Source organism: Rhinatrema bivittatum, chromosome 12, assembly GCF_901001135.1.
Source record: "Rhinatrema bivittatum chromosome 12, aRhiBiv1.1, whole genome shotgun sequence".
NCBI lineage: Eukaryota > Metazoa > Chordata > Amphibia > Gymnophiona > Rhinatrematidae > Rhinatrema > Rhinatrema bivittatum.
This window is the reverse complement of record NC_042626.1, coordinates 41830284-41853912: the sequence shown is the minus strand read 5'-3', so window position 1 is coordinate 41853912 and position 23629 is coordinate 41830284. Positions and strand designations below refer to the sequence as shown.

Here is a 23629-nt window from a genome sequence, read left to right as displayed (position 1 = left end):
GACTCATCTGGGAGACTGAGTGCAACCAATCAGATATTGTATTAAGAATTGTTTGTGAAAGAAGAGGATTTCAAGTTTCAAGTGGGATTTTAAGGGAGAGAAAGCCCACAGGGAGCAAACTAAGTTCAAATTCCTGCACTTCTTATTCAAGCAGCTTGAGAAAACCTCTGGGAACTTTTTCTACGGACTACTTGGGCCTGTCTTTCTATTGCCTTTATGAAGAACTATTTTGCCTGTACTTTTCTATTTTTTAACTGCTTTACTTGATTTTTACTACAATAAATTATTATGGTTTTGGAACATAACACATGATGGGTGGACTTATTTATTGAGATTCTGATTTTGATCGCCTTTGCTATCCCCCATAGAAGGATGCTGATCTAAAACTGTGGCAAGGTTTTCCTCAGACTCTCTCCTTGCCTATTTCGAAAGATTCTGGAGAAAGCAGGTTAGAGCAACAAAATAAAATCCTAGCCATCTCACATCTCCATGTTGCTCCTCAGAAGTCATTAGGGTTTCAAATCTTTAAAAAAGCATCTTATCAGCCATGCTTAACCTTATGACTTCAATTAAATAGGTGGGATGGCCTGTTGTGCTAATCCATACCAGAATCCAGGGTTGGTGTCGTACTGGTGCATGGAAACCTGGCATGAATAACTGAGCAGTGGATTTTGGGAAAGGAGATTTGTGCAAACATAGAACACAGCCATAATTAATGGTGCACATCTTTTATTTCAAAGAAAAATATACAAAGATAAAAAAGATAAAAATTAAGAATAAAATCAAAATAGTGAATGACCAAGAAACAAATGCAATAATAATCAGACTACATTCAGTGCTAATGCTCTTCATTTTTTGGAAATAATTTCAGTGAAAAAAAAAAAAATCAGTAGTCACAAGTGAATTTTCAAAGAAGTTCCACATGTAAAAATAGCATATATGCAAGAAAACAGAATGCATGTGTATATGCTGTTTTATATATCTCAAAAGTATGCACAAATATTTGCTTTTGCACCTACATTTTACTAGGAGAAAAAAGGAGCAGCCTAGGACATTCTGGTGCAGGGTTCAGAAGTACACACAGTAGTTTCTATTTTGTAAGAGAGAAAAATGTGTACATTACCAAATTTATTTGTACATTTTTACTCCTGCTAATTTACTTGGGTAAGTGCAATCAAACTTGCTTGTCCGTAGATTTTGAGTGGGAGGTCTGGGTAAACTTGTGAGGATTCAGGGTGTAGGTGAACTGAAGGAGGACTGGGTGAACTGGTAGAGGTATCAGCAAACTGGTGATTTCAAGTACACACCCAAGTATTTTCAAAATGGCATATGTACATACTTTATAAAATACATGACTCTGCATTTAATTATTGGTGTTTATTTCTGCAGTGTCATGATTATTTCATATGTAAAATATATGGGCGTATGTTTATAAAATGGGTAGAGAAAGTATGCAATTTCCTGCATTGGAAATATATGCATGTACTATAACATACGTACTTTCAGAAAAGAAATATATGATATTTTATAAACTGCGTAGCTCCCACTGCACAGTTTATAATATTCTAGCATTAATCCCCAACATTCATTTATGCATGCAAATGCTATACCACAGATAAGTTTAAAAGATGGGCTCCCTATTAATAATAATGCTGATCTGAGCTTTATGAGATTCCTACATGGAGGAGTTTGTGTAGTCACAAGCAGGTCTTCAGTGAAGCAAGAGCAGGGATCCCCAAACTGCAGCCCATGGGCCAGATCCATGGATGTCTTCCTGGATCGCCAAACTTTCCCTGCCCATGGCTGGATTGGCCTGCAACAAGGTTTACCTTTTATGTATTGCGTGGCCCATGTGTGGCAGGAGTTAACAGTGCAACAAATGCTACAGTGCCAGCAGGGTTCCCAAGCCCTGCCAGCAAAAGAGGAGCAGTGCCAGAGATTCTGCAGTGCCTTCCCCCCTCCACTGGCAGATAAGAACTCACGAGGGGAGGGGTGAAGATAAGAGGGGAGTGGAGGGAATAAGACGGGAGCAAAAGGGAGAGGGGTCGAGAAAGGGGAGGGAAATAGAGGGAGCATGAACGTATAGGGGTCTGCGTGGAAGAGAGTGTGCCCCCCCTGCCCCCCCCCAATGGGCGAAGGAGACGGCAAGTGGTAGGGTTCCCTGGAGCGTGGTAGGGTTACCAGCTTCCTGGAAATGTTATACTTCTGGGAACCCTGCTCCCTGCCTCCCTTCTTTGGCAGCATTTCAAATCACTGAAGGGTCTACCCCCTTTCTCCATCCCTCTTCGTTATTTAAAATGTCACATGTGGCCCTTCCCGTGAAAAGATTGAAGACCCCTGAACAAGGGCAAGAGAGAACTGCCTTTTATGTTCTTGGGCTGCATTTGTAGCATTAGTATTCATATTTCCAGGCTTGGCTTTAGATTTTATTTTGCAGTCCAGCAGGCACTGGGAAATCTTTTATTTCATGGCGCTGGCAGCAGGAATCGAGGGGAGCAGGGACGCGTTTGCACGTGGCACAGAAAAGGGAATGCTAATTGACTGTGCATATAAGTTATTCTGGTCCCTACTTTCTTTTCTCTGTTGCTATTGTCCACAGAAACAAAGAAGGTTTTGTTCACTGCTGAATCCACATTCTATTATTTGAATTTCATTTGATATAAACTGTTTACAAAGACAGGGTCCCAGGTGCAGAGGGTATGTGTTCCAGGCAAGTAAGCTGTTTTAAAAAAGCAACTTTGTGACTAAGATGATAAAATTGTCTGTTAAGTCATAGGGAGGGTTAGGTTTAATTTTATTTATTTATTTATTTTTACAAAATTGCCAGCCCAAAATGCCTGTAAACTTACATGCATGAATTTTCCCATGCTAAGGGAAGCATTCCTGGGGGTGGGGATGGGGAGGGATTTGGATTTATTTGCATACATTTACATTTTCAAAAGTATGTGCATAAATTTTCCCAAAACCTATGATGATAACTTTCAAAGCAGCGCACGGGCACATGGGTGTGCATTTGTCAGCCTGCACCCAGGGACGTGGCTATTTTATAACATAAAGTAAATCTCAAAAGAAACTACCACAATGTGCAGCAATCCTAAATAATTAAGCGTTAATCATGAGTAACTAAATGTTACTCTATCGCTGGCAAAATTTATATTTTTTTAACTGTTTCCAAAGGAAAAACTTTTCAGGAAGGTCAAAAAATATTTATGGAGTAGGTGGGAGGTTTCATATATAGTGTAGGTGTCTCCGCACCAATGTATAATTGGTTATAATCATCAACCTGCCACCACATCCGTAGTAAGATTTTTTTAACAAAATATTTTTTGTGTATATGTGAAAGTCCAAGTGAAAATTCAGGTTCTTCCGTGGCGCTATGGACGTTAATCTTACTTGCTGAACAAATCTGTACAATCTGTTGAACTCAATCTATTTTAAAGCGGGTACATAACAGACTTCCCAAATTTGTTGGTTGGTGAATGTCTAACCTTTAAATGCAATCCCGACATGAACCGTTCATGTTTCAGACAACGGTCTTTCTTCAGGGGAATATGACGACAATATATAACCAACCTCTTAGGATTCCGACCTCACCGCAGAATAGTCCTTCATGTCTATTAAGTGTGGTTCACCGCCTCATGTTGATTCTTCTCCGTCGCAAGCCACCGGAAGAATGGCTTGCGACGGAGAAGAATCAACATGAGGCGGAGGTAGGAGATAAATTATTGTGTAATATGAATTCCATCCTTGATACTTCGCCTTCACTGGGAGGGAAGCTATTAACTTGCCCTGTGCCCATAGGAGGGAAGAAATCAATAATTTAAAGAACAAAATCAATTAGCTTTACCATCCTAAGATTTATATAAGGCTGAAAGAAGTCACAAATTTATTTGGAAGCACTTAACCCATCTAAAAGTTAACTAATCAGCTGTAAAGCACCTTATTTCAACAATTACAACTTATCAGTAAAGAGTACTATTGGAAACCATCCAATGCTTTCAGCACATTTTCTTGTTTGGTGACTTTAATGATCATCTATGCTGTTATCACTGCAGTATGCAAGAACTTTAAATTGGGAAGTGAATGTAATGTAAAGGGCCTTGAAAGAAAGCTTTTGCCCCGCATATGAAAGCCTGTAAACACAATAGTAGACCAGCTGGAAGTGTTTTCACATGAAATAAAGATTTTAGATATGGCCCCTGGAACTACTATCTGGGTTTAACCATTATAGGGATTACAAACAAAAATACTGAACATATATTCATAATTTAATGGGACAAAGCCAATATAAATTTAGCTAAGGGAAGTCTTGTTTCATCAACCTGCTACTTTTTTTTTTTAAATAAATCAAAAACAAAAATAATCACAACTAATCAATGTTATTGTGGAAAAAACTGCTTAATAGATCAATTCAATGCACACATAAAAAAATGTGAAATGATGGACAGTAGTTGTTTCATATATACATTTTCAAAGGTACCAACCAGGTTACCCAATATGTAATTTTGTGTTATTAACTAACCACCTTATTTTCTTAATAAATGTAGTGCCACAAAAACATGATCATGTTCTCAAAAAATATATATTTTTTGAAATTTTTTGTTATACACAAAATTGACTAAAATGTCTTCAATATAATTTGCTGCAAACACTATAATGCTAGATATTATGTGATATCAACACTACAGATGCTTTTTTTTTTTTTTTTAGCAAATTATTTAAACCATTAATAGTCATTAAAAAAAATCCCAAATGATTACAGAGTTCTCCTTGAACCTCTCACAAAAATAGTTAGTTCGAACAATATGCTCCCAACATGGCCAGGTTTTGGAAATAATCCTTTATCAGGGGATCAATCGCTAAACATGAGGTTCTCATCTGACTCATACAGCAAAAAGCGTCTGAATAGTTCTCATCTGGTTTATACGGCAAACAGCATCAAAATGGCTGAAGCAACATCCTACTCAAAATAGCTCTTGTAGATAAGAGCCTTTTATTAAATTAACAAACACAGGGCTGTTAGCGCAAGCCTGCGAAGGTAGCGCACTCCTGCGCTACCTAAATCGGGGCGGAGTCGGCCCCGGAAGAGGAGGAGTTGGGGCGTCACCGGGGCCGACCCCGCGAAGACGGCAAAAAGGTAAAGGCCTTTTCGCATCCTCTTTCGCGCCCAATAACTATACCTTCTATGGTGGCGCTATTGGGTGCGAAACCGGAGGTGGTGTGATCACTGCCAGCTAGCGCAGGACCGGCCCCCCCCCCCCCCAGGTTGAACCCCCGCCCCCCATTAGCACAATTTTCGAAAGTATCGCAGGCCTGTGATACTTTAGAAAATGAGGCCCACAACTACTTAATATTTTATTTCTTTATTTAGACATTTTATATACCGTTGTTCCAACTGAAGATCACAACGATTTACAAAATTAACATTTATATTATAGATCAACACAAACAATAGCTCAACATAATCAGGAGTAATTTAAGTCAATGGTAATGTTCTAGTACATTTTCGCTAAAGGTCTAAGGCATTAGGCTGGAAGTATGGAAAATCTGTTTCAGTAATTTACATAGTTTCATTGAGTTGTCAGATACTTTTATCCTCTCGCTACTAATTGTCTTTGTCATTATTATTTAAGTTAGTTTATACGCATTTTTGAATAACCACATTCCTTGATATTAGCAGCATGGGATCCATCTTCTGTTTCATATCTTTCTAGATACTTGTGACCTGGATTGGCCACTGTGGGAAACAGGATACTGGGCTTGATGAACCCTCAGCCTGACCTAGTATGTCAATTCTTACACTCTTATACAAAGTAATAATTAGGTGGAACACACTGGACAACTTATTTAACAAAAAAGAATCAGCAGACTGAAGGAGTAGAGGAGTAGCCTAGTGGTTATAGCAGTTGGTTACAAACTAGGGAAGCCAGGGCTGAAATCGCACAGCTGCTCCTTGTGAACTTGGATAAATCACTTCACTCTCCATTACCTCATTGGGCCTGATTTACTAAGCCTTTTCTCTCATTCTGTCTCTATGGGAAAAATGCTTAGTAAATTAAATTGTAAGCCCTCTAGGAAATATCCATAATGCCTATATGTAGATGGAATATTAAATACATAAAATGGATGAGTTTCTTTCAAAGTACAGGTTACCTCAGCCTTCTTGGGAGCCTGATGGAGCTTGTGCATGTCAAGTTCTGACCTTGAGCTAGACAGTAGTTTTACCCATCTTTTCACCCCTGATTCTACCACAACTTTCCATATCTGCCCCAGGCATGTTTGAATTCTGCTGGTAGGTAATGCCAGGCATTTCCATCTTCCTCTTTGGGTCATATACAGTAAGTCCCATAATATTAATAAGTCCAATATAATCCGTCAGGCCCCCCTTCTGTCTTTCCATCAAGCTTTGTATTAATCCAAACAGTTCCCCAAACTAATGAGGCTGTTATCCAAACCATCCCCTATGCTCATTGATGTTAGGATTACAACAGCAACTGTTGCTTTGAACAGGTTACCTCAGCCTTATTGAGCTTGTGCATGTCAAGTTCTGACCTTGAGCTAGACAGTAGTTTTAGTAAGCGAAACTTCAAATTGTAAAATTTATATACTCCAGATTTGAAGAGTGTAAACAAAGCTAAAAAAGGAAAACCTAGGCCCACAAGCAATGTGAAAGTTTATGAAATTGTATCCCACAGAGAAAAACCATCAGTTTTTCTAATAATTCTGAAGTCTGAAATAAGACTCTTTGCAGGCTAGCTACCTTTTATCAATATGAAAATTAGCTAAAGATGGTGTACATCAGCTTTTGAGATTGCATTAATCTTTTCTGACCATGAGGCTAACCAAGGGACTCATGTAGTCTCACAAGCACCTGTACAATATTTTTTGATAACTCTTGCCCAATAAATGGAATCTCTGTGGGTTGTTTTTATTGGCACAACAAAAGGATTATCAAACGATGTCAATGATGTCTGAAGAAGGAAACTTATATGGTTTTGAAAGTTCATGCATATTTGGTTAATCCTTCTGTTGGGCCAGTAAAAAGACATCACAGCCAGTGAGGCCAATCCAGACTAATAGAATCCCATTCTATAAAATGAACACTGAAATCTGCAGATATTATTATGTAATAAAAGCAAAGTGCAGATGGAAAAGGTATCAATTAAAAAAAACAAAACACTGAGGAGCTTCACTTTTATGAATAATTTTTAATCTCACATAGTTTAAAATACGATAGGAAATAAGACTACGGTATTTATAAAAACTCTCCATCAGAAACGATGTGCCAGCATCAGCCACAAAAGAAAATGGAAGAAAAAAAAAAAAACATTCCTGAACTTTTTTTTCTTTTTCTTTTTTTTTTTACATATATATATATATATATAAAAACCCAAACATACAAACATCGCTACATCTCTAACCTTCCAAAGTATAGAAAGCACCAGCTTCATTATCTTGCTTTTGTTTAAATGCCGTTTTTCCTTAAAAAATATAAATTATATGAAAATACAAGTTGGAAATTACTAGCACAATTTAACATTCTTTTTTTTTCTCCAATGTCTATCAGCTAAAATAAAATCCATATATAGAAAAACAAAAAGTACTTCAAACTGAGGCAGCATTTCTGGTGGTATTTCTGTTGTATCTGTACAGATAAAATGTAAAAACTTATTTAACATGTCTTTGGAATGTAGTAGATAGCTGCAGCATATTTTTTTATATAGACCCCATTAAGAGAGCATTAATGACTGTGTATGGCCTAGCAAGGAACCAGTGGTCAATTTACCAGCTTGAAAAGTCTCTCTATGCTTAAGAAGGGTACGATGGGAAACACTGTTCTTTCCATGGCTGACCATAAGCACAAGCCGTTTTGAATCTGACCCTGATTAAAGAACACTCTATCCTCTTATTCAGAAGTGCACGTGCAAGTAGTAACACACACTGCAAGTCAATTTAAACATTTTACTTGGACATTTTGAGTCTGATTTCCAAAAGCATTTACATGCATAGAATAATATTTTACATGCATAAATGGGCTTTTGCACTTCTTCACATGCACTCTTATGCATACTTGAAAGAGGCATTCCCATTAGTGGAGTTGGTGTGAAGAAATCATTTACATACATTTATGCAAAAGTTGTATGTAAATGTACAAGTGCACGTTAATGCCTGCTTCTAAGTAGGCATAAATGCATGCACATGTGCCATGCTGGATTCTGCATAGTCTGCTTTGAAAATTCAGGCTGTAATCTATATGTACTTTCTGTATGCAGACCCAACCCTATGTGGGCTGTTATAAAATTACCCTCTTTATATATAAGCAATTTCTCTGAAGCCCAGGAAGCTGTCAAAATAGTGAGAAACACACTGGGATCTGATTAGTCTATTATGGGTACTAGGTTATTAATGATGATTTAATATACACTGCAAAAGCCACTTGGATCCCATTTCATGTGACATGGCATCAAACGTGGTTACTCCTAGGTATTCAGGGAAATTTCAGTAAGAATGACTTTAAAAAGTTCATCTTTAATAATTTTGGTATTGGATGAGTATTGCTTAGTTAACATCAGGACTTTTGATATTGGTTTGTTTTGGGTTTTTTTATGTATGGTCTACTTTGGTTGAGAAATGACACTACCACCAAGGTCAAGGATTTCCACTGGCATTTATAATACTGACCCATGTATGTAATGAACGATCAGTTGGATGTAGTAACTGAAGATGAATTGAGCTATCAAAATAATTTACCCCAGCTGATACTCCGTTGTGAATAGTTGACCTTGTACCTCCAAACTTTAGTATGGAGTCATTACCCATTCAAAATCTCCAACCAAATGGATAACACTGCAGTATACTTTTCAGTATTGTGAGTTGAACAATGCTAGTGGTTAATCAGTGTCAGTCGCTCTGATTTATAAGGTGTAGTTCAGCTGGTCATAGTTAACTATCAATGAGGCCAATATACTAAAGGTTGCTAAATTTCACAAAGTCTGCTTTCCATGTAAAAATAGTAACTCGTGCACTTAATTTGCACAAACACATAAGTTTTCCTTTCTACATACAAAGTGGACTTTGTGAATATTTTTTGGCTGTGCATAAATTTGATTTTGTATAACATTTCACAAATTCAGGCAAAGCAGCTCATTAACTATGTTTGCTGTGCTAAAATACATGCAAAAAAGCCTTCGCAAAAAAGTTAAGGACACCTCAATGAGGTGTAGTTATATATTTTTTTTTTAAATCATCTATAGCAAACTCCTACATGTATGTTTTCTACTAGGCTTATTTGCATATGAATCCTGGTAGAAAACCTATGTAGATAAATCTGGTGCCCTTCAGTACATTGGTCTCATAGGTAGCAACAACCAAGTAATATCTACTCATGTTTAACAATTACACCATATTGCACCATCCTCGATATTGAAGAATATACTTATGCAAAGGACTACCAAACAAGACTAAACATTCCTAGATATGGTTGAACATCGTAGCACATTACAGCTCACATGGGAACCCATCTTAATTTTCTAATATGCTTATTTTATTCCATGCTACGTCCCGTGTAAGAACCACTCGAGGACTATTCAATGGTCGCTAATTTTTAGAAAACATCAATTACCTGCTTTAATCATCAATAGCATAAGCTTAAATTTGAACAGCAGAAAAATTAGTGCTAGCTTTGCTAGTTCAAGTTGGGAAAGATCTGCTGTGCCCTGCCAGAGTTTATCACCGATGTTTTCACAGATTGTTCTATGTACACCTGCATTCAGTCTGGTCACTCTCAAATCATTTCCTGTGGCCTTGCAAAAGCTTTTTTTTTTTTTAGGTCAGAAAAGCAAGGTGTAGATCTCTATTCATTATGAAACCGGTTTCTTATAGTTACAACTTCAATAGGGTTTGTTTTGGGTGGGGTCTTTAGCATTTAAGTCTTTTTTGCATATTCTGGTGATTCCAGTTGTATGCATTTTGGAAGTATGCACATTTTGGTTTAATGCACAGGGTCTTTTTCTTTTTAAATTGCACACAGTGTATTTTAATTCCATCTATACTCTAAACAAGCTCCACTGTGGGCTCGGCTTCCATTTAATACACTTAGCGATTGTTAAAGAACAAAATTGCCTAGTGCTTTCATTTTACCTCAATTAACATTTTGACTGAACTCAATTTATTCCACAGAATATTTTCTTTTGATCTTTTGTAAAGTAAAATTGAAATAAATGGTTCATGTTATCCTACTGAATAAAAGAATATATGTTCTGCAGGCACACAATGTCTATTTTAAGAACACTGTCAAGAATCTGTGTGTGTGTGTGTGTGTGCGTGCGTGCGTGCGTGTACACAGAAAAAAACACTGATCCATTATGTTTTACTTGAAACTGCACATCAAATTAGGATAAAGCTGGATTGAAATTTGGGCTGCAAAAGATGCTTTCAATGTATTGAAACAAACACCAATGATTTGACTGTTCAGTTCTGAGATCATATGGCTATGAATGTCCTGCACAGTTTAGTACTTTTGCCTCAACTGATACTGATCCGTTAGTAGGGAGTACATGAAGACTAGTATGAAAGACGAGGATCCATTTTCCAACACAATATTCACCAGGACCAACTTTTCTTCTAATGGGATCTGTACTCTTTCGTCTGCCTCCCCCCTCAAACTCTCTGTACACATTTAGAAATGTAGTGGAGAAGCCACCAATCTGTATTAGATCATATACAGTATGAAAGACTTGTACACCCCAACTAACGAACATGGGTATTTAACGGGACTTATTTAAAAGAGTGGGAGTTTTATCTAACGATGCAATTCCAGGTCCTCTACTCAGGTCTTCAATGAGTTGTTTACCCCAGGCAGATAATAATGGTCATTTTTGAAAAACCCTCCTTGCAGTAATTTCTGCAATAAAGGTAAATGAAACAACTGCATTAGTAACTAAGAACTTCCTCTCCTGTAAGGAGGAATGACTCATACATGAATTTCCAGAAGTAGCACTGGTCCGTGGTGTATGACAGCTGAAAGTAAGCATCAGCATCTTATTCTCTACATTTCATTCATAGTGAACACAGGACATGTGTGTCATGTGTAACTATGCCATTCACTCTTAATCCACACTGCCATAAGAAGTTAAAAGTTGTCCAGAGCTATTATTGTTTGAATGGAGAGCATTTGGTGGCAAACCAACTCCTTCGCTGTGCAATTTTACCATTATGCTAAATTTCCCATGTACCACAGTCATTGGCACCTAACTTTCCTTTTCTTCTGCCTTTCTCTTAGCATTGGCTGGCGAACTCTCTTAAATAAGACAGCTTGTGCTTAATATAGAAGACTGGCACTGGATTTAAGCATGGGCAATGCAGGAAACTGTCTAGGGTGCCAAACAAAGGCTCCAAATAACCATGCTGAAGAGGAGACTAACTCCTGCCTACTTGAGGGCTGTGTTCTAGCATGGCTTCAAGGAATACCCATGGGCACTCTGGCCTCCCTTCCTGCCAATGGGCACCAATACAGCCTCTTTCAAGACCCAGTGACTTGTCCAGGCTCAGCTAAATGGTCTTCATATTGCTTTTAGGAGCATTCATTGATGTTTGCTTGCCCACACTATTATGCGAAATGAAGTATGTGCTGATATCACCGATTGCTCTGACAGCACAAAATGGAAGGTCCCTCCAGCAGGGAACCCTTTTAGATGGTAATTTTATAACAATCTGCACAACTTATGCATTTCAAAAATGCATAAGCTACACCAATTTTCAAGACATACCCACCCCTACGTTCACTAAGACATGGCCCTAGTACATTTATTATGAGACACTAAAGAATCTGCAATACTGATCCAGAGTTACTATTCCTGCAGCACCAATTTCAGCAAAACAATGGTTTCAAGAACTATTTTTCTTCTAAGGATCTGCTAGGAGAAAGGCAAGGATACATAAAACAATGCATCAGTCTTTTGTTAGAGAGAATGCAAAATTATCTACAATTAACCTACAGGTAACTCTCGCAGACTAAGTTCTTTGCATGTCTGTTTTGAAAAATAGTAATCAAATTATTTTAGCCTCCTTAGATGAGCAGCTTTCTAGCTGCCCTGACCTCTACCGATCTAATCTGCTCAGCGCCAACACCGTGAGTCTCCAAGTCAGCAACTTTCATACACTCAGGTTTACAGCACAAGAGCCAGCTTCAGACTTATAAGTCCTTGCAACACAGATCTTCCAAAAAGAGGTGTGGAGGTTCTGGAAGGGGAGAGGGAAGGTACAGGTACAGCAAAAGCTTGAAAGGTGGGTTGAAAGTACCAAAGATGCTTTAGTGATGGCTACCATCTCTAGTCCTGGTATCTTCCTTCTAATTGTGCCTGAAACCACTGTGTAATTCTACTTAACAAAGAACAAAACTAAAACTTAACTTGCAAAGTCTAACTTATCAAGGTCTTTTCCCACGGACACGAAATGGGAAAGAGTTTTGGTGCATGGGTTGAAAGATGGACCGTCACACTGTTAGAATGGGATGGACTATTGTACCCCTGACATCATCATGGTTTCCTCTCTCACACTGGTTTGTAAACTCTGATGTCAGCACATGACCATTTGCCTCCTTTAAAAGGGGAATTATGCAGTTCTATGGAATTTTTCAAAATGAAAATATGATTTTCCAACTGTATAGTGGGATAAGTAGACAGCAATCTGTATATAGAGAAAAGCAAGGCATGAAGAATTTTGTAATTTAGTTTAATTGAATTAAAGGCATTATCTAAAACTGGAAACAAAAAAACAAATTTAAAAAGTTTTGGACTCCTCCACCACTGTATTTACTAACAGGGAAGGCAATTCCAACGTATCTAAACTTGCCTCATCTCATCTGTTGTATGATATTTGCTGCCATTGCGATACCACAGTGTTTCAGCTTTAAGACAATCATTAATCCATGGTAGAGTATCTTCTTTGTTTTCTCTTATGATCGATGGTGATGGAAGCAGCTGAGCCACAATGTTCATTTATTTTTAATTTATTTTTTAAAGTATTTAACACTTGCTTGGAGTGCCTACAACACCTACTAGAACTTTTCCTGAGTACACAAGATAAGCTCCTGCTTTCAGGAAAGGTTATAAATAATGTAGGTGTGGATATCAACACTTCCATCAGGAAGTATAGTTTAAACATATAGTATTAACTTATTTAACTTTGATTTCTAATGTGTCGGAGATACCTACTTCATATCTGGCTGGTAGACAGGTAGCCTAGGTTAATGGTTACAGACAAAATTATCACCTCACTGCCTGTCAACCAAATATGTTGGTTCAGTCCTGGTTTTGCCCCACAGCATGCATGGTGTTGTAGTTTTGATTTTCTTAGGGAAATTAAGAGAAAAATGTGAACTACAAATCCATGCATGCAGTGGGGCAAAACCAGGACAGGATTAGTCTGTTTTATTGACCAGAGATATGGTAGCAATCTTATTTATAAAATGTGTTCTCTTTTGATTTTTCCTCCCCTTCTATTGTCTACAATAGACTGAACATTGCGATGCATGGCCTGACAACATACTTATAATTAGGCAGACTTTCCATTTGGTCCATGAGGTCTTCTAGGCAAACTCATGCATGCAGCACACACTGCGTTAAATGGAGGCAAAATGCAAGTTTCAAGAAGGACAAAGCATGCAATATTTTTGCAAGGGATTTAGTATAATTAATCTCCCTTTTAGGCAAAGATTGCATTCAATAATGTATAATTTGTAAAAATAAACAAAACAACCTTCCCATAAAAAAATAAAATAAAGTAACCAACTCCCGTTCCCCAGCAAACAAAAAACCTTTCCCCAACTAACTTAGAATCTTGGCAAGCTGTCATACCTTTCACTGGATCTCCATAATGGTTATCCTTGGGTAGGATTGTACACCACCTTACGAGACCATACAGTCAGCAAACCCTTGGCAGTCTTGAAAAAAACTTATCAAACCCTCCAAGACCAATATGGCAATGAGGACTTTTTCGCTAAACCCACCAGATGAAAAGGAAAGTTTATACTTTCAAAACATAAGCCGTTCGTGCCTGCAGGAACCCTGCCAAATTTTCCTCTCGTCTCTCCACTTCCCCTCCTACAAAAATGCACCTGAAAATCTAAGCCAGCTAAAAAATGCTTTCACCTCAGTGACTTAATACTGCTTTGATCCTCCCTCTTTTAAATAACGATGTGTAAATCCATAAACATATACAAAGAATCAAGTATTTTAAAGTTGTCCTAGCCATATTCCTCATAAAAAAAACAAACTATATATTAAAAAAATATATATATAAAAATGGAAAATTCAATTAACAGTGTCCCCAGTATGTTGAAAAGCACCTGATTTCACATTATTTTTGGGTAAAGGAGCAGAAGTGACTGAAGTTTTATAATTCAGGCAGCAGTTTAAAGCAACAAAGAAAATCTTTGAAATCACTAACTTTTTTTTATTTCGCTCTGAAAGAATAATGAAAAAAATCTGGAAGTTTTTGGAAAGCACCTCCACTGCTACTAGGCCAAAATGCCTCCCTGATTATTATCAGAAAAAAAGTGCTTTAAACCACTCTGAAATATGTCAGTGGTGACAATGGCACAGACAGTCTCAGGGGAAAGATGTATTTTGCAAAATCTAAAAACAAAAAAAAACAAAACAAAAAATCAGGACATTGCTCAAATGATACTTGTACATCTGGTCTATAGAAAAATGACAAACAACATTTTAGAAAAATCAGAAAGGAGATCCAGGAAAACCCAGGGCAATGAACCAAGCATGTGGGTATGGTATTTTCAGGACTGTAGGTAGTATTTACTGCTGATTTAATATTCTCTCCACTTTAGTGGCTGTTGAAGAGTATACAGGCTGGGATAATTGCGCCTTCCATTTATTTCTAAAGCTGTTTGATTACCGTTGTTCTGAACTGCGCTTGCTCTCACAAACTGTTAAATCTTTTGAGGAAATCAGATCAGCAGCATGCATTCAGTCTTTTAGGTGGATAAAAGCAAGACTTGAAAATCTGGTCTGGAATAAAGGGGACCGACCTATCTTATGTAATGTTGCCACCTAACCCCAGGTCAACCAGAGTGATTCAGGCCCAGTTTTTCCCCTTCACTACATATATGCATCTCTCGTTCCAATTTTCTTAGGGCAATCAATGTGAAAATCAGAACTACAAATCCATGTATGAGGTGAGGCAAAACCAGGACTGGATCAGTTTGTTTTGTTGATCTGGGATGAGTTAGAAACCCTATTTAGACCAGCATCCAAGAGGAACAAAACCAAGAGTGGGAAAGACCACTGAAAGTAAAACAAATAGTTTCTTAGCACCTCTTACGGGATCTATATAAAACTTTTAAAAATCTCAGCTGGCAAACCCACCCCTCACCCACAAAACAAATTAAAGATACACACAATATTGCAGGATGAAGAACATCTTGAAAAAGAGAGACTTTTTTTTACTGGCATAAAATTTCAAGAAACAAAAATCAAAACAAATCAGCAATAAAATAAAATATTTCTTTTGGTCCCACAGTCTAAGTCTCTAGCCAGGCAGTGGCAAAACAATAAGGACCATAGTCATCTGCTCCTATTTTCTGACCCTCCCCCCTTGAGGCAGGTGGTCCCATCCCTCTACCTAACCCAGAATCCTTTTCACCAGGTTTTTGACTTCCTGAGCTCTCAGTTTGTTTGTACTAGCAAGGCCATAATAACCAGCAGGTGCTTGGAAAATATATAGATAATTTTGTTTCTTTTTCTTGACCATTTGTAGAGCGCTCACTCGCTAGGCCAGGGCTCATTCATCTGCATCTGGCTTGACGTCTAGCATGGCATGGAGCTCCTCGGGTGTATATCCCAGCAGGCTTTGCAGGTCACACACAAAGCGGTAGACGTAGCGCTTTCCTGCCGTCTTATGGATGATGTTCTTGTCATAGTAATAGCGAAGGCCACGGCTCAGCTTCTCGTAATTCATCTTGGGCTTGTTTTTCCTTTTGCCCCATCGTCTGGCAACCTGAGAAGGAAAAAGAAAATAATTGTATCAGGAGCTCAAGAAAAAGCTGCTGGAGAGATATGTGCTGTTTCCCTTAGGCCATCATCACCAGCGGCCCAGAAGGATGGCACTGCTATCTAAAACAAACTGGAATCCTTCTTGATCTCAGGTGCCATAAGATCACCCTATATCTAAAGGTACCAAGGCTGTGACATGCCAACATCAATGGGTCTTCATTAACTTAGCTAAGCACATCTTTGGACACTTGTACCATAGGTCTACCATCACTGGTCCAATGTCACATCTCTGTAACCCAGGACATCGTAGATTCTCTCATCTCAGTAAGCTGAATTAGCCTTTCATCTTGCTAATGCTGGTAGAATGAATGCACCTGGGTAATTAGTTTGTATACAAGAAAACAACTATACATATAACAGAAATCTAACTGATAATCCATCTCACCTATGGTTTCTTTTACTGTTTTCTTTAGAAGTTCAGAAGCTTCTCCTGGTAAATGGATTCAGACCATGGAAGGCCACTTATTGGACATTTCAGACTAGTTGGTTGTGATACTTCTAATTCCTTTAATAGCTATTTTATCTTTCATGAGGTGGGGAAGGGGCTAACTAGAGGCAGCAGTCTAAACTTTAATATTATAGAACAGTCATTGTCAATTAGTACTGATTCTAAATAAGGCAGACAGTGTATGCCATGCAATGGATAGATGAACTTAAACAAACTGGGTGGTGGGGCACTTGGCAGATAGCTCTGAAATTCCAAGATGCAGATACCAAGGCCACATCAAACTCTTCCTGTTGGAAGGTGAAGTGATCCAGCAGATCACTTTAGCTCCCAGCAAGTCTCAGGGCAGGAAGTGTAAAAGGAAAATGAGCAAAACTGGATGGGACTTGCAGATATTTTCTATGTGAAGTTATAAACTTGAACGTGTGAGGCTCCTTTGGTTCAGCACAGTACAAAGAAAAATTACGTGGGGCACAACACAATATAGGAAGTCATCAACAAATATAACAATCATGCTAACATCTTGGCAATTAAAATGTTTAGCTCTGAACAATGTTCCCTGTAAGATGAGCACGTGCATGGCCATGCAGTGTTCCTCAAGCTGCCGCCCATGCCACACTTCAAACTAGGCAGTACCTGGTAGCAGAGCAGGAGCAGCAGTGGAAGCCTATCCCATGACTGCTGCTGCTCCGTCCAATCTGTAGTTGAACCAGGAGCCTGTTCAAAGCTTAGGGACCAGCATTTCCTGTTTCTTGATCCTGCGATGCACAAGATCAGCAGACAAAAGTGGTGGCCCATGAGGTTCTGAAAATGCTTGTGGTGCTGGTACAGAAGGAAAAGAGCAGCCCAGTCAGTGGCAGAGGGAAGATACTGAGGTAAGAGGGGGGAGAGAGAGGCAGATTTTGGGAAAAGGAAGAGGATACAGGGAGAGATAAGAAGGCAGTAAGACACTTGGGGAAAATGAAAATGGAGGGCTGTTGGTGACAAGGTGCAAGATAATGGAGGAAGAATGATAGGAAGATAAAGAAATCAAAGAGTTGGAAAATGGAGTGGAAAGTGAAAAGTTGAGAGAAAAGCTGGAGAGAAGAGAGAGGAAGTTGGGAAGAGAAAGATGGAGAGAGACTGGCTGGTGGCAGCAGTGGGTGGTGGCATTACAGTAGAAGCAGGGTCACAGGTGAGGGGACCCCCTCCACTGCTGCTCACTTGAAAAAACTGTGCACCCAGCAGCAGGATACATTCCCCAGAAAAAATGAGAGGGAACATTGGCTTTGAGAAGTAATGTTACAGCTTGGACTTCTCACAGCCAGTCAGGTCTCAGAGACTTCCCACTTTCCATTTTTTTTTTTACCTAGGCCAACACTGTTCAAAACGGTTCAGTACCGTAAAAGACCATGGCAAGGACTACTAGTCATTTCACTTCAGCGAAAGATTTTACAAAGCCATTCTATTACAGGTTTCTTATCATTTACTTGATCCTCTGGGAGAAGCCATGCTCGTTAGAAAGGCACAAGTTAACTCCTACACGTTGCCTCCAATTGGTCCATACTTGCTATAAAACTACAAGTGTCGTCCTACAAAACACAGGAGTCTCCGACTGGATCCCATTCCAGGGTGGGTGGGATGATTGGTGCCACACTTTAAGAAGTGGAAGGTGGGCCTAGGCCATGACAGTCGAGTATATTCAGCAGAAGACGCATGCCTCTGAATATTCGGCTAGTTATTTCGGTTAACTTTAACTGGATAACATTGCTGCTTGCCAGAATGAACCCCAACATTTTAAAATTGACAAAATGCCGATGACTGATGCTTATATGTATTTCTGAAATTATTTTAGAGCGTTCATGTGGCTGTGGCTTTCTTGTAAGGAAAACAATTTGGTATTTCTAGTCTGCCTTTTTCAGTGCCATTCTACCTTCTCCTCTTCCAAATTGAACCCGATAGGAAGGGGCTGGTGCTTACCTCATCAGGGTCGGACAGTTTAAATTCCCAGCCGTCTCCCGTCCAGCTGATGAAGGGCTGGCAGGACTTGTCAGTGAGCAACTCCAGCAGAAACTGCCACAGCTGGATGGGTCCGCTACCTGTAGGAACAGCCAGAGATTTACAACGTGCTGACAGGTCGGCAGGCATGCAGGCCACTCTTTCCCTCACTTCTCGAGAAGGAGAGAGGGGAACAGTGAACATTGTGTGTTTCACCAAAAAAAAAAAAAATAGTGCGGCTGCCGTGTTAGTCCGCCTGAATGCACAGAACTAAAGGTTAATAAAAGACAAAACAAAACACATAAGGTGATACCTTTTTATTGAACTAACAATATATTTTTGAGAGTTCATTCTAAGTTATCAGTTTTTATTCTTAACCTTTCATTTCTGTGCAAAAAGAGAAAATCATTAAGAGAAACCAACAAAGCTTAACAAAGGGATCATCCCTACTCAACTGCTAACACTAATACATATTTAAATAATAAATAAATATTTAAAAGTGCTCCTTCCCAAGGATATGCATGAAATATTGCATAATTTCCTTAGGTGGAGGAAAATGTGCAACAACAAATGTAGGTCTATGGCCTTTTGTGCTTCTGTTTTTAGGTGTTTATAAATTTAAATATAGGTGTTTTATTTATTTATTTTTAGTTATTTGAGGATATTGGAATTATCCCCAGGCAGATACCATTGCTGGGTACCTTTTCCAATTGAATGAAATACATATGTTTCAATAATACAAATGAACTTCCAAAACAAAATAATACTCACATTCCCTCAGCTATCAGCACATGCCACCTCCTACAGCCCCAGTTTGGCTGGTAGAAAAGTCAAATATTTAGGATCTCACTTTTCAATTTCTTTTATTTCTGTTTAAGCCCTATCAGCCCTCTCGCCCATTAAGCTCCTCCAATCAGCATCTGTTGACTATTCTTATAGGTGAAGCTCAAATACAAGGGCCCAGAAATCGGGCTCTGTCGGTAATAGGGCCTAAATCCTGGAATGACTTGCCTGAAGAATTGCTTTCATTGCACGATATGAAATCTTTTAGAAAATGCTTAAAACTACATCATTTTGGGAAGCATTTAACTAAGTTAGAATCTTGTTTTATGAGATGTATACTGTATTGTTTGTTCTTATTTTAATGCTTTATGTTAAATGTGTTATCCGCTTAGCATGATTTTGTCATTATAAGCGGACTACAAACATTTTAAAATAAAATATTTCTGGATTTTGGTCCATTTATAAGCAATGTTCCCCCTAAAGTGCACACATGGCTGGCGTAGGGTTGCCAACGTTTTGAAAGAGATAATATCCTCCATCTGCTCCTCTACCTAGCCTTACCTAATCCCGCTCTGTGCCTCTCTTCCCCCAACTCTTATCCCTCCCATCTACAACCAATAACTGCTCCCCCTTGAACATATAGTCCATATCCCAGGGCCTCACCCCATACACATCCTCCAGAGCCTCTCCAAACATAGGTAGTGAAACAATATGACAAGACATTGGCTAGAGCTAGGAGGGATGTTGGGGCATGGTAAAGTTATCTGGCTAACTTAGCTGGATACATCTGAAAATCAGCCGGATAACTTTACACTGCCCTGGAACACCTCAATATTCAAAAGCTGGCATTTAGTTGGTGAACTCACAAGTTGATATTACACAACCTGTCTAAGTAAGGATGTCCCAGGTTTTGAGTAAGATTTTTGGATTTGTCTTTTGGAAGTTTTTCCTTTGAAATACCTAGTCCTTGGGTTGGGGGAGGGGATTTTGAGTAATCACTTATTCTGGGAAGACTGTTGTACTTCTTGACTCACAACCCATGGATGGACAAGTGGTCACCTACTACAGGGGAGTTACAGTTTGTGCCTTTTGTGTTTTGGTGGAGAAAGTTTTACCGCCACCCTTCCTGCCCAGAAGTGAGAAAGAAAGGAGTAGAGCAGGAGTGGGCAATTCCAGTCCTCGAGGGCCACAAACCTGTTGAGGTTTTAGGATATCCTAATGAATATGCATGACATAGATTTGCATACAACTGAGGCAGAGTGCATGCAAATCTCTCTCATGCATATTCATTAGGGATATCCTGAAAACCAGACTGGTTTGTGGCCCTCGAGGACCGGAAGTGCCCACCCCTGGAGTAGAGAATGAGTTAACCGTTGGAAGAGGAGAAATGTAAGAATCTTTTGTTCATCTGGAGACCCCGCAGTGGAGTCTTCACCCTGCAAGAAGAATTAAATTTTGGAGATACAAAATGGGAGATAACCTTTGGGCCGCCAGTATTTCTGGGAAAGAGACTTTCCCTTTCCCACCTTGGAAATCTCTGCCCACTGGATATGCCTGCTTTTTCATGCCTTGGAGGGTGAGATATCTCTGGGATCCCAAAAACAGAGGGACACCAATTTGGAGAACTGAGATAACAACCGACGGTCAAGAACAAGTAAGTATATTGCCGAATATTTATTTCTGCACTAAATTTTGTTTGGAACACCCAACCATGTGTCCCACCTATTTATTTGGCACCATCATCCATCAAATATACACTGGATGAGAGCACCCAGAGGAGACAGCGGCACACACAGACATCTCCTGCACCTTGGGGGTATATACTCTCCTTCACCCCCATCATAAGAATCAAACCTCTAGGGTTGCGGGACCTTTGGGTGCAAGATACCCCGGGGACACAGACAACTTTCTTCATGGATCAAAACCAGATGAGGGGGCTACAAATGTCTAACAGTGAATGTGAACAAGAAACGGACTGGCAATTAGAGTTCTGTTTTCACACGTGAAAGACTCTGTAGTGAGCACACTCCGGAGAAATCCAGCATGCTGAGTTTTGTAAAATTCCTACAACTCTGTGAATCCTTTGCAATGCATTCAGTTTCACAACACACTTTGGAGGGCATCTTTCAGACTGGGTACCTAAGTGTGCAGTCTGGGTGTACTCTTTACTTGCAAACTTTGTACCAAGTTTTAAAGAGAAAACTTTTCCTATGAAAATTGCCTAAGGAAAGACTTCATCTGGATAAAAAAAACCCACGTGCTTTTGAAAATCCACTCCCAGCACCAGAGATCCCATTTTCCTGCAGAAATGGATTGCTACCATGCAGAATGGGCTCTGTGGGAACTTTTGTTTCTGTCAATTTAAAAAGAGATGGGAAGGAGAGTGGCTGGACAAATAGAGACCTGCTGTGGCAGAGCCTAAATTTCTTTGGCCAAATTGGGCGGCTAGCTGCCTAACTTTCTAGTCCTACCCTCACCTCCAGGGCTGCCCTAAACCAAACCTGCTAAATATCTCCACCTAGTTAACTTTAGGGTGATTAATTTAGCCACAGGCTGATATAGTACAGTGTGCTCCGAGCGCACTGTTAATCGGCATTTGGATGCACGTTTGATGCGCTAGCTTTACCCCTTATTCAGTAAAGGGTAATAGCACGTCACAAACACGCGTCCAACCCCCCGGAGACTAATAGCGCCCGCAACATGCAAATGCAAGTTGATGGCCCTATTAGTCATTCCCGCGCGATACAGTAAGTAAAATGTGCAGCCAAGCTGCACATTTTACTTTAAGAAATTAGCGCTTACCCAAAGGTAGGCATTAATTTCTGCCAGCGCCGGGGGAGTGCACCAGAAAAGCAGAAAAACGCACGCTCAATTTTGCCGGCGTCCAGTTTCCGAACCCGTGACTGTCAGCGGGTTTGAGAACCGACGCCGGCAAAATTGAGCGTCGGCTGTCAAACTCGCTGACAGCCGCCGCTCCTGACCGTGGGCCCTAATTTAAATAAATTAACTTACTGAATCGCGCGCACGGGAGAGTGGCCTGTGCGCACGCAGGGTGATCGGACACTCGCTCTCCTGCGATTTTTACTGTATCGGCCCAGTCAGTTTTCAAAGGCTTTGAACTAGTCAGCTGATCAGCTAGTCCCTCTGAATATTGACCTCTGTATTTTCAGCAGTATTAGAGGGTTGCGTTCTTGCTTCCACTGGTCTATTTGTTTCTATTCCCTCAGTGAGAGTAACACCTAAAGAGCAATGTCAGCATTACTGTATTGCTGGTTGTTTTTTTGTAGGTCTCCTGAAAAAGTAAGAAATATTTTTACAAGCTGCTCATGGCTTCGCCATCACCGCAAATGGTAAAGCCAGACCTAATGCTATAAAGACCACAGTCAGTTAATGCAGACATTTCGCAAGCTCTCAGCCTTAATAAAAAAGATGTACGTCAGCAAATCGGAGATGTGGAGCCAACAAAAGTTTTTTTTTATTTTTGTTTTGTTTAGTCCCACTGCTGAACCGGACACATTTTTAAAAATTACTTCTTCAGCATCAGAAATGATGAACTTGCTTTAAAAACAAACCTCAAATGAGAAAAATAACCTTTTTAAAAGTATGGTCCACAGAGAGAGGAGGAGTGGAGACTGGGGGGGGGGGGGGCAAGGAGCAGGGGGCGCCTGATATGAGCAAGAAAGAGAAGGGGCTGGAGGGGAAGAGAAAATGAGAAGGAAAGGGCTATTAAGGTGGGGAGACCTGCAGGACGGCACACAGACGTAAAACAGTGTTTCAGTTTGGCAAGACTCAAATAATGGGTGTAGGATGCTGCACAGCACGAACTACACAACTTCTCAAACGAAAGAAAACGCTGCTTTGGTGCCTATAGGAGAGCAATATAAACCTCACCTGGGGGCAGAGTGGGGGGGGGTCATTTGATGACAGTTTGCAGGCTGTTATGCACCCAAGTTACAACAATTTCCAAGGCGAATTTCCGTATGTAATTTCACTTTGAAACAACAGTTACTCCTGTTATTTGTCTCATGCAGTTTGCTGAGAGAATTAGATTGCAGGTATTTCCCTATCCCAAAGGGCTTAAATTAACTGAATGTAATGCACTTTGACGTGCCTGAAAAGCAGAATATAAAATCAAGGGAGGTCGATATTCAGAAGCCATTTAGACGGATAACTGAAAACGTATCCGGTCTAAATGCCTAAACCGGCATAGTTATCTGGCAAGACTTATCTGACTAAATTCTAGCTGGATAATGAGTTTTCTGGCTGGATTTCAGCTTCATAAGTCGTGGGTGTTCCAGGGGGTGGGCAGAAGACTTGGAGTTAGCCGCCTAAGTTAACTGGCTAACTCCGATCT

General features: G+C 39.6%; 1 protein-coding gene across 7 annotated transcripts in view; it reads right to left on the bottom strand.

Moving 5' to 3' along the window:
- Nucleotides 1-7368: 7368 nt before the first annotated feature.
- Nucleotides 7369-23629, bottom strand: part of ETS1 (ETS proto-oncogene 1, transcription factor) — a 338616-nt gene continuing 322355 nt past the window's right edge. For 6 of the 7 annotated variants that reach the window (XM_029572461.1, XM_029572460.1, XM_029572467.1 and 3 more), the window contains 2 exons: nt 18475-18593; nt 7369-16014 (listed from right to left, as the gene is read on the bottom strand). In XM_029572461.1, the coding sequence (XP_029428321.1) occupies nt 15799-16014; nt 18475-18593 (335 nt within the window). In that variant the 3' untranslated portion in view covers nt 7369-15798. The remainder of the gene's footprint in view (nt 16015-18474; nt 18594-23629) is intronic. The other variant, XM_029572464.1, reaches the window with a different exon arrangement.